Source organism: Peromyscus eremicus, chromosome 10 (assembly GCF_949786415.1).
Source record: "Peromyscus eremicus chromosome 10, PerEre_H2_v1, whole genome shotgun sequence".
Lineage (NCBI taxonomy): Eukaryota > Metazoa > Chordata > Mammalia > Rodentia > Cricetidae > Peromyscus > Peromyscus eremicus.
Window position 1 is genome coordinate 75,500,572 of NC_081426.1, and position 16,284 is coordinate 75,516,855.

Sequence of the window (16,284 nt, forward strand, 5' to 3'; positions counted from 1 at the left end):
TGTATTAGAATCTTTTTCCAAGTGTTTTGAAAGCAGCAGGTACACATAGTGGCAGACTTAGAACAAGTCTCATTGTAGACAAGTTTCAGCTTAGACAGGTGGCTGCAGCTGGCTAAATTATAGCATTTTTTTTTATTGGCGGCCGTCATGAGAACACTAATCTGATTAAAGAAGCAGTAATGTGAGGCTAAAGCAGAGACACACATAACATGTAATTGAGCAAAGCATTTGTGTCTCCATGATCTTTGTTTAGAAATTGTAGTAAGTTAAACTCCTATCCAACTTAGTATGAAAATGAGACAGTTAAAAGTTGTAGTTTTCAAAATGTATTTTGAAGAAAATATGTCTCGTTTTATATGTGAAGGCTTTACTCATGCCTTTTACTCTGATTTTGTTGCTACTATGTAAATTTCCTTATTATACTGTTCTGGATACTTTATCAAAATGAGAAGAATTTTCATGTTAATATAAATTTAATGTATTTTAATAGCTCCTGTTGTAAAATTTCCTTGGTTTAATTGTCAATGTTAAAGCTAATTATGCTATTATCTATGATTCTATCCATTATTATTTACTTTAGAATACTTTTATTTTATTTTTTTTTTTACTTTATCTCACCAATGCATCTGTCCACCAAGGTCCAACAATCTATTTTCTGAAATCAGTTCTGGAAGATCCATGTTATTTAGAACATTGTTAACAAGTTTCATAAATATTCCCGCCTTGACACCACTTTGTGTCTACTGCACTCTATACAAATCAATAATTATTTTAGAGAAAATAACTCATTTAGTTCTTAATGCTACCCTATGTCATAAAATGTTATTTTCTTCTGCCATTGACAAGATAAAAACTGAGATACTAGTGTGTTTAATATCTTCCAAATAAAAAAAAAGTTAGAGAATGACAGAAAGAGGTCAAAATATGGGAATTCTGAAATGACTTGCCACTAACCAACTATTCTACATAGAAAATGATGAAAATACAAATGCTACTATGTACATATTCTTTCAAGGACAATAAAACTATTAGATATAATTAAAAATATAAAGTGGATGTTTGATAGTTATTAGTATATACTCACTCATAGGAGGATACTAGATGTGGAACAAGGATGACTGGACTGCTACTCACATCACCAGGGAAGCTACCTGGAAAACAGGACCCCAAGAAAGACACGGGGATCGCCCAATGATGGAGAAATGGAAGAGATCTACATGAACAGCCTGGACATGAGTGGGGGTAATGAAGGGCGAGGGTTGAGGGAAAGAGAGCTTGGGGGAGTGGGAGATCCCAGCTGGATCAACAACAGAGAGGGAGAACAAGGAATAGGAGACCATGGTAAATGAAGACCACATGAGAATAGGAAGAAGCAAAGTGCTAGAGAGGCCCACAGAAATCCACAAAGATACCCCCACAACAGACTGCTGGCAATGGTCAAGAGACAGCCCGAACTGACCTACTCTGGTAATGGGATGTCCAAACACCCTAATTGTCGTGCTAGAAACCCCATCCAACTACTGAGGGATCTGGATGCAGAAATCCATGGCTAGGCCCTGGGTGGATCTCTGGGAGTCCAATTAGCGAGAATGAGGAGGGTTTATATGAGCGAGAATTGTTGAGACCAAGGATGGATAAAGCACAGGGACAAATAGCCAAACAAATGGAAACACATGAACTATGAACCAATGGCTGAGGGGTCCCCAACTGGATCAGGCCCTCTGAATGGGTGAGACAGTTGATTGGCTTGATCTGTTTGGGAGGCATCCAGGCAGTGGGACCGGGTCCTGTGCTCATTGCATGAGTTGGCTGTTTAAAACCTGAGGCCTATGCAGGATCGCTTGACTCGGCCTGGGAGGAGGGGACTGGACCTACCTGGACTGAGTCTACTATGTTGATCTCAGTCTGTGGGGAAGGCTTTGCCCTGGAGGAGGTGGGAATGGGGAGTGAGCTGGGGGGAAGGTGAGAGGGCCGGAGTGGGGAGAAATCATAACTGAAAAAAATAATAACCAAACCAAAACAGAACAGAAACTTCAATATCATTTCTTGTTCTAGACTTAAGGTACATGGTTTAGGATATACCAGAGGAATTGGCAAGACATTGACTTAGATAGACAATTTAAGTTAGTAGGTTCTTCATGGCAATGATATTTTTGATTTTCTGATGAAGAGGGTTATAAAACAGGAAGATTGTGCTGGTGGCAAAACTGGTGCTTTTCTGTAGTTTAAAGTTTGGGATCAAGATACAACAATAATAACAATAACAGTCACAGTAATAACATCATTATTCTCTTGTGCCTGGCATCTGTTACTTCACAAGGTCAGTGAAAATCATCAGAGTCATTAAGCAGATCTGTGACAGAGACAGCTCTGACCCCAGATACTTAGACCATGCTCTTTTGAGTCTGTTCTCAATGATTCTATGAGCCTTATTAGATCACATATACACACCACTTTCTGTTTCGAATAGTAATTTTGCTTGTAACTACTATAAGAAAATGCAAGTGCACAGAAAGTGTTCTCAAAGGTGTAGTGTAGTTGGATTGCTTCTCAGGTCCCACTAGGCCCCTTGAGTCCTGTGGCTCACTTATAAAATAGTCACTCAGAAGCTTGTATTATTTATAACTGCTTGATCATTAGCTCGGGCTTGTTACTGACTAGCTCTTACAATTAAATTTACCTATAATTCTTATCTATGTTTAGCCATGTGGCTTAGTATCTTTCTCACTTCTGCCTTGTCATCTTGCTTCTTTTGTATCTGGCTGGCAACTCCTGACTCAGCCCTCCTCTTCCCAGAATTCTCCTCTCTGATTGCCCCACCTATACTTCTTGCCTTGCTAGTGGCCAATCAGCATTTTATTTATCAACCAATCAGAGCAACACATATTCACAGCATACAGAAGGATATTACATAGCAGTGTAGTGTTGCAAACTACAGACTTTTAAAGGTACATGAAATAGAGAAACAATGAGCAATTAGTTGTACTCCAGGGAACTGGGTGGTTTTGTTTGTCAAATTGACACAAGGTAGAATTGTTAGAAAGAAAAGAGTGCCAGCTGAGGAAATGCCCCTATGAGATCTAGCTGTAAGACATTTTCTCATTTAGTGATTATGGAGAAGGCCCAGTCTGTGGTGGGTGGTACCATCCTTGGGCTGCTGGTCCTGGTTTCTATAAGAAGGTGAGTTGAGGAAGCCTTTGGAAGCAGGCCAGTAAGTAGTATACCTCCATGGCCTCTGCATCAGTTCCCACTTCTGGGATCCTGCCCTGCTTGAGTTCTGTCTTGACTTCTTTCTGTGATGGACAACAATGCTGATGTGTAAGCCATATAAACCCTTTCCTCCTCAATTTGCTTTTTGGTCATATTGTTTTGTCTTATCAATAGAAACCCTAACTAAGACATCCAGTGTAGCAAGGGTCTTTATCTAGGAAGAAGATGACACTCTGATAACCATAGGGACATATAATCTCCACATATGTTCTTACTTCAGATAAAACACTTCATGAAATTAGCATTTTAATACTTAATATTACACATCTTTTGTTATGAATATATGCTAGATGTAAGAATTATGTAAGTGCCTAAATGACCTATGGCTATTGAAAGAAGTTTAAGTTAGCTGGTCAGCTTGAAATAATCAAGGAGGATCAACTGAGTCAAGTATCTCATGTTTCACAATCAAAGAGACTAACATCAACACATCAGAAACTAAATATTTCCCATTGAATTCCTGGTTTACATGAACTGTTAAATTTATTGTCTTGTCCTTTGACTAAATGAGACAAATGTATATGGGGACTTGAGAAATCCTGAGTATTGGAATGATTATATAAACAAAAGAGAACTGGCCCAAGCATCATTCCGTGTGTTCAACATTCCATCAGTCTCCTAGGAACCAATTATCTCGTTAGTAGCAGGGGCAAAATATTTCTGGAATATGACTTTCCCATGATTAGCTAATTAAATTAGAAAAATCATGAAGAAATAAGTATAAGAGTAAGTTTTATGCATTCCTGATAAAGAAGCATGTAAACTTTGTATTCAGCATGGTACAAATATGGGATTGCAGATTGTGCACTGGCACAGGTGTTTAACCTTCATCAATTAATTTGGAATGAAATGTGGTCCACTGAGAATTCCTTAATTTACCATTATAAAAATTTCAACAACTCACAAATAGTAATACTAAAATGGAATTTGGTTAAAAACCCATACAACTTACACTGCTTGCATCTTCAGGAAGAGCAAAAAGACATTTTCTTCATAGCATCAAAGAGAAAATATAAGGACAGTATAATTTTTTGAAACTTTCATAATTTCTGATATCTATACTTGAGGCCACATAATTTGGAATTATGATGAAATCACTACCTGATTACTTTTGGGCTCAAGAGAGTAGAGGCAAATGGAATCTGTAGTATTTTATTACTGGGAAGAAAACTATGAATCTCATAATAATCAGTAGAAGCAGAGTTGTAAAATATACAGAGAACTGACATGCCTGGACTGGAATAATGAGTCTTATGATCTATGCCACCAATAATTTCAAAATCTGAGGGCTACACATCCAGTGATCAACTTATTCATGACTTGCCAACACTTTTCATACTTAGCTATGTTACTGTACTGAACAATCCTTTAACTGAATAGAAAAGCATATTAGAAAGAAGGCTTTGCAATATCATCCTATATTGCACTTTATTTATTACTTCTAGATTCAATTACACATTTTTCACTATTTCTAGATTTTTCTAGAGAAATAAAGGGTTGAGGAATTATTGAATATTGCATTATGATTAACATTAATCCCTGTAGGTTCAATATGTTTATAATTAAGTGCCTAAAGAAGAGCCAGGAAATGAAGCTCCTCACATTATAGAGAAAACCTACCTTAGATATATTGCTGGTTGTCTAAAAATTTGATGGGTCTGGGGGATTCCATCTAAAATAAGAGATCTTTTACTGAATGCTTCCACCTATGCAAAGTAAAATTCTGTACTTTTGAATGTTAATTAGGGTGATGGCTATTCTTTGTTGTCAACTTGAATGTATCTTGAATTAACTAAGGCACAAAAATGGGGCACACCTGTGAGGGATTTTTGCTTAATTTGAAGTGGGAAAACCTACTTCTAATATGGATCTTTGAGGTGAGAGGACACACCTTTAATCCAATCTTTTTCAGTGAGAAGGCCTGCTTCTAATCTGGGACATTCCTTTTGCTGGAAGCCTGTATAAGGACATGGAAGAAGGAAGTTTTTGCTCTTTGCCTGCTTGTTAGCAAGTCTATTTCCTTCACTAGCATTAGAGCCTACTTCTTCCAGATTCTAGGGTATATTGAAGACAAGCTGAGACATCCAGCCTCTAGGATGAACAACTACTAGATACTTGGACCTTCTATTCATAGACACCCATTGTTGGATTAGTTGGACCATAGCCTGCAAGTCATTCTAAAAAATCTCTTTCTATGTAGAAAGATTCATTCTATAAGTTCCATTACTATAGAGAACCTTGCCTAACACAACAAATAATAATTTTGAGATGCTATTTAGAAATAGCTTATTGTTCAATATAAAATATAAAATATGCGCATATATTAGAAATTTTAATGCTTAGTTTAAATATGGCCATTGAAAAATTATTTTAAACCAAATAATGAAATATATGTACATCATATATGTATAATATTTTGTGAGCAGAAAAACTTTCAAATTAAGTTATTTCAGTAGAAAAATTTGTTTCAGAGGATGTGGTGTTAATACCTATTGAAATATATGTTTTAGATTTCTTAAAATGATAAAACTAGAAAATCTTAATGTTGTAAGTAAATCTAATTAATTACTTCAGAAATACTGTTAAAAATTTAAAGGATTGTAATTATATAGGAAATGTGGTGATATATTTTGTATCCCAATAAAGCTTGCCTGGGGATCAGAGGACAAAGCCAGCCACTATATTAACATAGAAGTCAGGCAGTGATAGCACATACCTTTAATCCCAGCATTCAGGAGGCAGAGATCTATCCAGATCTCTGTGAGTTCAAGGCTACAATGAGAACAAGCCAGGCAAGGTGATACACACCTTTAATCCCAGCACTAGGAAGGAAGAAAGATGGCAGAGCATAGAAAGGTATATAAGGCATGAGTAAACAGGAAGTCTCTCTCTTGAGGCTGAGGATTTCATAGAGGTAAGAATGTGGCTGGTTTGTTCTGTTTCTCTGATCTTTTAGCTTTCACCCCAATACCTGGCTCCAGGTTTTTTTCATTAATGAGACCTTTTAAGATTTTTGTTACAAGTCAAGATATACAAAACTGGTAGAGAACATGAAAATCTCTTATTATTTTAGTTACTTTTCTACGTACTTGCACAGCATTGTAGCAGAATGCATATTTATTCTTTCATTCTCTTTCCAATTTGAGTGTTCATTAATACCTTCAGATTCTACTCTCCTACCATGCTTCTTTCCCACAACCTAATCTTATTTCCTTTGTGTTACATCCACCTTTCCCTTCTTTTCCCCTTCACCTTCCCATAAATAATTTTTCTTGACCAAGAAAATCTTAATGAAAATATTAGAATTATTTTCTGATACTCTATAAACACATTTTTCAAGTTTAATATTATTCTACCATTTAATTTTTCCATAAAATTATACTTTATTAAATTAAACACAAACAAGTATCACTTATACTTAAGTAACTTCTCAGACTACTAGTTTCTGTATAACTATCCATACATTAATCATTCATTCAGGTTTTATAGACAAATTTAGCTAGCCAGTTTTCATTCCTAGCTTAATGCAAAATTTTCCTCTTGAATGAGTAACCATTTTTCTTTCTGCATTTTTGCCAAATTCATTCATGTTTTACTAGCACACAAAACATATCAATTAGAAAATATCAGAACATCTGTTGAGGCTAATAAAACTTGTAAAGTGTTAATCACAAAAGAAACAAACAATTTGGAAAACAACCCTTTGAGAAATTAAAAATTTAAGTTAAAATTTGCTAAAAAGTATTTTTCAAAAAAATAAAAACTGTCATTAAACTGAATGCTTAATAATACAGTTATCAAATCTAACTATAAAACCTACTTCCTGTAACATTAGTACTAGAGGACTCAGCCAAGGTAGCACTAAATAGAAGACTTCTTAAAATTTTCTTAAATTGACTTTTTATGTGGAAATGATACTTTTTGACATAAATTAGTGATGCTGAGAAAAACAGCATTTTAAAGTTGAGGGATATGTTTGCAGTGATTTTATTTATTTATTTAATATTTAAATAAATTATATTATTTAGTGTACTGCGACATCGAGGCATAAATTGACATTTATATCTCCTCTGATGACAAATCACAGGATAGATGTGCCATGGCTGCTGGATGATAGTAACTTCCTTGCTATTTTACACAATAAAGGTCCAATTCACACACATTACAATCAGATTATGCCAGTAAATCAGACAACTACAATATATTGTTGTTCATTGGTAACATGCCTAAAATAATAGTCATTCTCTCATGTAGCTTATCACCAAGAAGTAGCTTATAAAGATGTTAAGATCACGCAAACTACTGAATTTTCTCCCAAGGAAGAACATCTTAAGGAGGTCTCATTATTTACAAGATGGTATTGTGTAGCTCATTTTAGAATCCAATATGGATGAAAGAGTTAAAGATTTTACCTTAGAAGCCTGAGACTATAACATTAAAGTCTGCATTTTTTTCAAATTCAGATGACAGTTCACATTACTGAATACTTGTGATGGTTACTGTGACTATTGTTATGTGCCAGCACAAGGGCAGATTTCAATGCTTTCTTATACCTAGAGATTTTTGATCACCTAGTGAGTTGAATTCTTAGGCAAGAGTTTCATGCTGATTAGTGTAAAAGAGAACATACGCAGACCTACAAAGGAATCATCAGCTCAAACAGGCCTCTATATCTTCCTCTACAAAGTTTACATTTTTATAATTCCAAGATGCAACTTGAAATAGATGTATTCTGAGTATTTCTAGCACCTAAAACTTATTCTATTTCTACAAGTGGATTTGGCAAAAAAAAAAAAAAAAAACAATTCATATATATTTGAATAAAATTGAAAAAAAATTATAACTTGCAAAGAAAATCCAACTGTGGTGTAAAATAAGAAGTAAAACAGCAAATAAAGCATGCTATACAAATTAATTTTAAAAAGAACTCTTGACATTAACAAAGCAACACAAAAATGTAGATTTGCAACATGAAACATACTATATATACATATCATATATATGATAATTATTAGGTATAAAAGGAACTACTCTAGAAATGTATATTTAATGAAATAATGAATTAAAACATAGCTCTCCTGTCTTTTGTCAATGGATGTTTGCACTTAAGAAAGCCTTAACTCCTTTTTAAGGTATATTTGAGATATAGTTTCTTTTAATGCGATCTCTCACAAAACTTCATCTGTTAAATCCTCAGCTGCTGATGTAATTGGCAGAACTAAGTCAAAAATATATAGTTTGGTTGGGCATGACACTTACCTGCTTGATTCGTGGTTACATTTACCGACACATACTGCCGGGTCTCTGGGCTCAAGTCGGAAACTCCATTCACTGCCTCAATTTCAAAGGTATAGTTTGTATGAGCAAGTAGGTCCACCATCATGACAGAGGTATTTTTCAGGCCGATTTGCTGGGGCAGGTACCTGACATGACCTCCACACTCCTCACACACACCTGCATGGGAGTTGCACTTCTTGCATGCAATATAATATGACACATCTTTCCGTCCACCCGTGTCGGCAGGCGGAATCCACTCCAGAAAGACACTAGTTTCATTTACATTTGAGATGGCATTCCGAGGAGCTGAGGGGGGTCCTGGTTTGCAAAGTAAAGTGAGAAAAACATATTTAAGATGATATTAATTCCTGTCTTTGACCAAACTAATCCCTGGCCAGAGGAAAAAAACTAAATTTATAAGTAATTTTAAGTGATATTTTATAACAATTAAAAAATTAAAGTTTTAAGAATCAGTAGTGTTTATACAACGTAAAAATCATTTACTTTTTGACTGTTGTAAACTTTTTTAATAGAATAAGATGTTTTTATTAATATATATGTTCATAGTTATAGAATAAACCTATGTATTACCAGAAATGTTACATAAAGTTTTATGTTTAAAAACATAGTAAGTCTGATTCTTTGTACACTGAATAACAAGCTTCCTCTGTGAGAGCTGGAAGTAAATATGAATTCTCTGTTAAACAACAGCGTAGTAAAAGGAGAAATTTTCTGGATGACTCTTGACAATGAATTCTATTAGAAAGTAATTGAATGTGTAGAGAGCGAACAGAGTTTGAAACTCTCCTGAGAGAACACAGCTCAGGGATAAAAGCTGAAGGTCAAGACCACTGTTTATAAACTAGGTCCTTTCACTTACAGCAATCCAACTTCAGAATTTTAACTGAGGTTGGAAATTCTAGTAAAGGTAATGGAAGATGAGGGCAAAGGGCTCAGTTTTACAGAATATTTTCAGTCTCGTCGCCTCCACAATAAGGAAAGAAATTCATACAATTAAAATACTTTCATAGACACTTATCATCTTAGAGTAAAACTGTGACAGTTTTTCTAATCTCATACAGTTTTATTACATATTTCATTTTTATACATATACAGATTTGGTTGCTTAAAAGCTTTCTTGACTAAATGATAACGACAGTCAATATTATTTTAACTGTTTCAGAACCTAATTATTCATGCACAAAGAAGAAATAAAATAAATTTCTAGAAATTCAATTTTAAATATTTAAATAAATTTTAGTCAGCTTTAAATGTTATGTGATGGTGTGTTCTCAAACAAGCTTGTGCTTATGTTTGTTTAAAATCTAATGTTTGTCTTAGTATCAAAGTGAGTACCTCTGCTTGTCAAAGATCTAATTAGTACCTCTTTGTAATGGTGATAAAATCGAGTCTTCTTGTATTTGAATGGATTATAAGCATGAATTAAACTCCTCAAAAATAATCTTGCTAAGTTAGCTTAATATGTGTGTGTTCCAAATATGTCTCAATGTTTATTTCAACCCAATATTAATCTATCACTTTGATAAACATATTGAAAAATAATTTAAAATGAAAACTCATATTTAAGAGATCCTTACAATCACATTTACATAGAACAACTCTGTGTCTAAGGGCTTGACTTGCTTCCCTCAAACGCTCCCCGAAATGCCCATCACTGAACCTTAGGAAGTTTGGTAGGCCGTCTTCCACATTTCTATTTCAATAGTCACTTTTAAGCCACAAACATTTCTAGAGATATAAGTAAAAGTATTATTATTTATTACAAACTTTGGATTATTTTATAACAAATAGAGGTGTTTTAATTTCAAGTAACAAAACATAATGGGACTAACATTTGGAAAAGAAGATGAAATGTACTTGAGATGTGTCAAGTTCCACTGTTTTTGCTACAAGCTGAATTGTGCTTGCATGTCTTTCTTTGCGCTAAATCAGCAGAAGTGCACCTGTCTGACTTCTTCTACTTATAACTCTGGTAATAACATCCACAACTGTAGGTCACATGTTACCAAGAGAGCCAAACTCAAGTGATCCTATGAAGTAGAAGGAAAATTAAAGGATTGGACTTAGCCTACACCTAAAACATGCCATTGCCCCATCAGGAGATATGATGTGTGGACCATGGTAGAGCTGAGAGAAGGATTTCTGGCCTCAAGTATATTCATTCTGTTTGATTTTTGTCCTACAGATGCATAAAACTCTGTTCCCAGAGTTTGTATATTAAAAGGAATTAAAATCATAAATACAAGTCCAAAGTGCCAATGGCAGAACAAAGTTCAAGATCTCCCTCTGAACATCAGACAAGCCATGAGGGACCATGAGCGGTTGTGGTACTCTGAATCAAACTAAAAACAGACACACACACACACTCAAAGTGACATTTTGTGAGAAACAAATATGGATTGTTCCTTTGAACACAATAGTAGAAATTGACAGAGCTTAAGATGGAGAAAATGTGAAGTCTATGAGCTTTAGTTCCAACAGAGTGTTAAGCAGTTCTTACTACCAAATTATAGCCTTCCTCTTGAGTCCCAAAATAAATAAATAAACAGAAGTGTACATTCATATTTATGCTAAAAAGATGTAAACTATGGCTGGATCAATTAAGTGAGTCTACTAATACACAACTTTGTGAAATGTGTGAGATGATTTGGTGCCCCTCTTTACTGGTCCACCCATTTCCTTTTATTTGATAATTCTTGCATCTTACATATTAAACACTGTTTGAATTCCACTATAACAAAACATTATATCATTCCAGTAGAGTATCATGATAAAACTGTGTATAGTACAATGTAACTCATTGAGAAGGTATTTTGATACTAGTAATCATTTTGGTCAACAAAATCATTAGCCTTGAATTACAGCATGATTTTTCAGTTCTGTATGAAATTCGGGCACTGAAATTTGTTTAAGACCAACTTGTGATTATTTTATAAAAAGTCATCTATACTGTTTTCTGTCTATAGATCAATGACAAAATTTATTTTATTTTATTATATTATTTATTATTATATTATTGTGAACTTTATTGAGTGTACATACCGTTAACTGGGAACTAACAAGTAAAGTGAAGGTAAGGCCCAAGAGGTTCACATTTCCTTCTTTTTACTTACTTTTCCCCACTTATTACAGAACCTTTGCTAATGAAAAATATCTGTAAGTATAGTCACGAACAAGCAAATGTGTAAATAGCCACATTAGTTTTTTCTCAAATATGTTAAAATTAGAAAAAATACAGTTTGGCTAAATGTGCATCTAAGCATTAGAAATACTGAAAATAATGCTTACTATCTAACTATGTACTGATCATTCAGTCATGATGACAGCTTTGATAATGGCTCAATGATTCTGGCTACGAAGACACATTGCAGTTGCCTGAAAGCCTGAGTTGGAGGTTGGGTTTTATAGATTATTCTAATCTGATTGTCCACCTTGCTTGTCATGCTCTTGACACTGCCTGCATATTTTGCAATGTGCAGTTTTGTAGGCTATGGATCGCCCTACAGCTTAGTTATGTAGGCTAGAACTTGTTGAAGTTCAGAAAACGGTCTTCCAAGGAAGTAGATAACAAATGTGATGTGAAAAGACAAAAAGATTCGCTGAAGTCAAGACTACTAAATTAAAGCACAGAATAAGAGGAATCATTTACTAGTGCCTCAGATGTTGAAATTGAAGTGAGGGGAAAGGATGCTTCTGATAGTCAGTCATAAGAGGACATTTATTTTTCAATGAGTTTGAAAGGAGTTTAAAATGTGGGGAAAGACCTGAACTGTGAAGGGGAAACATGCCTGTTTTAGAGGGGAGTATTAATAAAGCTCAACAGGCTCCATCATGCCGTTTCTCCAAACTGGTGAAAGGGAGCATCACCAAATAGCCACGGGGTTCCTTACTTGTGCATGCCATTGTGGGCGGATCAGATTCCCTCCTGAAATAATCCTTTTCACAGACACAAGAGGTGGAAGCTTCCTCATGGGTGTAACTGTGAGGTGGACATTTGCTGCAGCTCTGGCTGTGAGGAGAAGCTTTGAAGAACCCAGGTCTGCACACTGTCAAGAGAAATGAGAGACTAAGCTTTTCCTGGGAACAGAGGCAGGGCTTGTTTGTGAATAATGTATTATTTTGACTAGCATATATACATACTACAGAGAAGACAGTCTTTGCATCAATTACAGAATTTCCCAGAAGTTTCCTGATCGCGCATATCAGACCATCCAGATAATCAAATGTTCAAATTAACATGTATGGAATGCACATATTTTAATGGCCCTTATGCTACTGGAGCCTGCAAAACATTATTTTTTTTATAAAAGACACACATACATTTATGTGTTTACAATGAAAGCAGTCCAATAAGTCCATTTTTTACTCTTTACTGGTGAAATCATATTTAAAAATGCAACAATCATATATAGACTAGTATGACACATAAAAGCTTCCAACTTTTATTATTAAAATTGTAGACTAAGGGATAGGGAGCTGGCTCAGCAGTAATGTACTTGCCATACAAGTATGAGGACAGTAGCAAGAGTTTCAACCAGCATTGACACACTTGGTGGGCATAGTGTCTTGCTGGTAATCATTGTGGCTTTGAGGAGATTTGGACACACACACGGAAAAAAAAGAAGAACAAACTGGGTATCTAGACTACCCAAATTGTGAGCTCTGGATTCAGCAAGGAGCCTTTCTTTAACATACAAAATAGAAAGCAAATAAGGAAGATACTCTGCTTCAACCTTGGGCCTCCTCATTCAGGAACACAACCACAAGAATGAGTCCATACAGCCAGGCGGTAGTGGCACACGCCTTTAATCCCAGCACTCGGTATGCAGAGGCAGGTGGATCTCTGTGAGTTCAAGGCCAGCCTGGGCTACAGAGTGAGTTCCAGTAAAGTTGCCAAAGCTACACAGAGAAACCCTGTCTCGAAAAACCAAAAAAAAAAAAAAAAAAAAAAAGAGTCCATACATATGGAAACACACACACACACACACCACAAAATGTTTGAAAACTTAAGAGTATTTTCCAAAAACGTTCTCAAGTTTTATTATAATGCATAATTATCTGGGATATTTTCTATAAAATATAGAGGTTCAAGAGTATCGTATCTTTGGCATTTTATTGCATTTTAAAGATGTGTTTTGAGTTACATACTAACAGGATTTATGTATTCTAATATAATAAATACCTACTCACTACAAAACTGTAATAATTATAAAAATGGAAAGTATGTCAAATTAATGTTTTGTCTCAGGGCAATTACCTTGATATTTCATCATGACAGGTGTCAGTTACTGCAAGGGATACTTAAGTGAATTGTTGATACACCCTGAAGACTACTACTACACTATATAGAATCAAATAGAAAGTGTTTGCTGGTATTTGCTTTACCTATTTTGGCCATGTAAGCAAGTTCCCTTGAAGTGCATCTTTTACTCTGTGAATACCATTGATGTTCATGTATGCCCCATCCCCCAAATTGGCTTACAAACCCCAATATCAATATTCCTATTGCTCAGACTTTGGATAATTTTAAACAACTATTCTGAAGCTTTGATGATTGGGTTATTTTACTTGTAGCTAATATTTTTTCTTCCATTTTCAAGATTCTCTATATAGACTGAAGAATGTTTATTAGAGTATCAGTGCAATTTTATTGAAGCTCATAGATGCACTTATATTTCAACGGGAAAGACATAATGAGCTCAGGATAATTTTCATCTGCTCTGAATGACCTCAGGTTTTAGTAATCCATGCTGAGGCTTTCTGCCCTCACTCTGAATAATCAGGAGTTGCCAAATAAGGAGGTACCATTTTTTCAGTCCGTCTAATTATGGTGATAGTGAAGCCTTAATACTCTTACAAATGCCTAGCACATGTGAAGGCACTGGAGAGATAAGAAGGGCTTTTTGATAGTATTTGGACATTCAAGTAGTTAAATGATTAGAAGATTTAAATATTATTTTACTTATAATAGGATTGCTGTAGCTGCCAATAGCATACTTAGCTGTTATCCAATTTTTCTTCTTTTATCCTTTTAGTACAACCATTCTTACTTTAAGCCATTTGCTTTCAAAGGCATGAAGTGCAAATTCACATATCCTTCATATCTGATCCTTGTTTTATTGAAGAAACCCTCTTTAAATTTAAAAAAAGTCAGTACACTTTTGTTGAATTATATATATATATATAATTTTTGAAAGATATTTAAATTTTCTTCTTTAATTCATTCTTCTCTTATATTATTACATTCTGACCATAGTTTGCCCTCCATCCACTCTTTCTAGTCCCTCCCTCCCCTCAACCAGATCCACTCCTCCATTTCCCTTCATAAAAGAGAAGATCTTCAGTGATATGATCCAAACATGGCATATCAAGTTACAATAAGACTAGACACACATACTCATATCAAGGCTAGTTGAGGGTCCCAAGAGCAGGCAAAAGAGTCAGAGATAGCCCCTGCTCCCACTTTTAGGAATTCCACAAGAACATCAAACTACAAGAACTTAACATAAATGCAAGAGACCTAGCTCAGACCCATACAGGCTCCCTGACTGTTGGTTCAGTCTCTGTGATTCCCTATGAGCCCTGGTTAGTTGAATCCGTGGGCCTTATTCTTGTGGCGCCCTCCCCTCCCCTCCCCCTTCAGTAGGAGTCCCTGAGTTCTGCCAAATATGTGTGTATATGCTATGGTGAGTGGCTGCAGCTCAGGGGACAATATGCAGGAGCCAATTTTCTTTCTCCAGAATGTCAATTCCATCTTAGCACTCCAACTCCTGTTTTTAATGAGTAACTTTTAACACAGAAGCTTGATATGATGAAGTATATGACACTGTTGTTAAATCCCTATAATGGAAGTATGGATTAGGCAAAAAACAAAGTATGTAATATGTACCTTTAAAAAATGTGTTCCTCTCTTTTGTTCATTATTTTATTAAAATTCTTTGAGGATGCTGGCTGAGTCACAAATTGTGCATGGCAATGGATTAGAAAAACTAGCAAAGTTTCTATGGAGACTCTAGGAGACTTTGTTGAATCACTATTCGGACATATGACTGTGACAGCAAGAATAAGATATCAGAATAAATGTATACCACCCACAACTAAAAAGAAAAGTTCCTCCAATCAGGACAGTGAGATAACTCCATGAGTTAAGGCTTCTTCGACCAAGTCTGATAATCTTGGAATGATCTTTGGAAGTCATAAGATGGTAGGAGAGAAAACCTTCTAAAGTCTTCCTCTGACTTCCACACTTACTCTGTACCATACACACACATACACACAAAAAGAAAAGAAAAGAAAAAGAAAAAGAAGGCTCCCCAGAAAGGTGTGAGTCTCAGTATTGAGTGAGTGCTAGTATTTGTTGGAAATAGGAAAGTTACCCAACTGTATAGAGTTTAACAATATTTTAGAGGAAGACATTCTCTGAAAAGATGGAGTGAAGTATAGAACATGTAAGGGAAATGGATGAAATAAGAGAAGAGAATTAATTCAAAAATTTCTTGAAAAATGATGAGAAGAAAAATTTACATCAGGAAGAAGTCATTATTCATAACACCCCCTCTCTCTTTTTATTAATTATAGATGGTTCTAAGTTTACCTTCAACACTTTAGATTGTTCAGTGGTGCAGCAGTACTGTGAGTTCAATAGAAATTATATTTTAAATGTTTAATTTGGGTATTTTCCCAGGCTAGTGATATGTGATATTTTCCTCAACCAGG

The 16,284-nt window shown here is 35.1% G+C and overlaps 1 protein-coding gene across 9 annotated transcripts in view; it reads right to left on the reverse strand.

The window, feature by feature from the left end:
* The window catches only part of Epha5 (EPH receptor A5), a 331,554-nt gene that overhangs the window by 148,046 nt on the left and 167,224 nt on the right, over positions 1 to 16,284 (reverse strand). For 4 of the 9 annotated variants that reach the window (XM_059275133.1, XM_059275130.1, XM_059275132.1 and 1 more), the window contains exons 4-5: positions 12,459 to 12,614; positions 8,530 to 8,865 (exon numbers count right to left, since the gene is read on the reverse strand). The exons of 3 other annotated variants lie outside the window; for them this stretch is intronic. In XM_059275133.1, the coding sequence (XP_059131116.1) occupies positions 8,530 to 8,865; positions 12,459 to 12,614 (492 nt within the window). The remainder of the gene's footprint in view (positions 1 to 8,529; positions 8,866 to 12,458; positions 12,615 to 16,284) is intronic. 2 more of the 9 variants (XM_059275135.1, XM_059275134.1) reach the window with 1 other exon arrangement.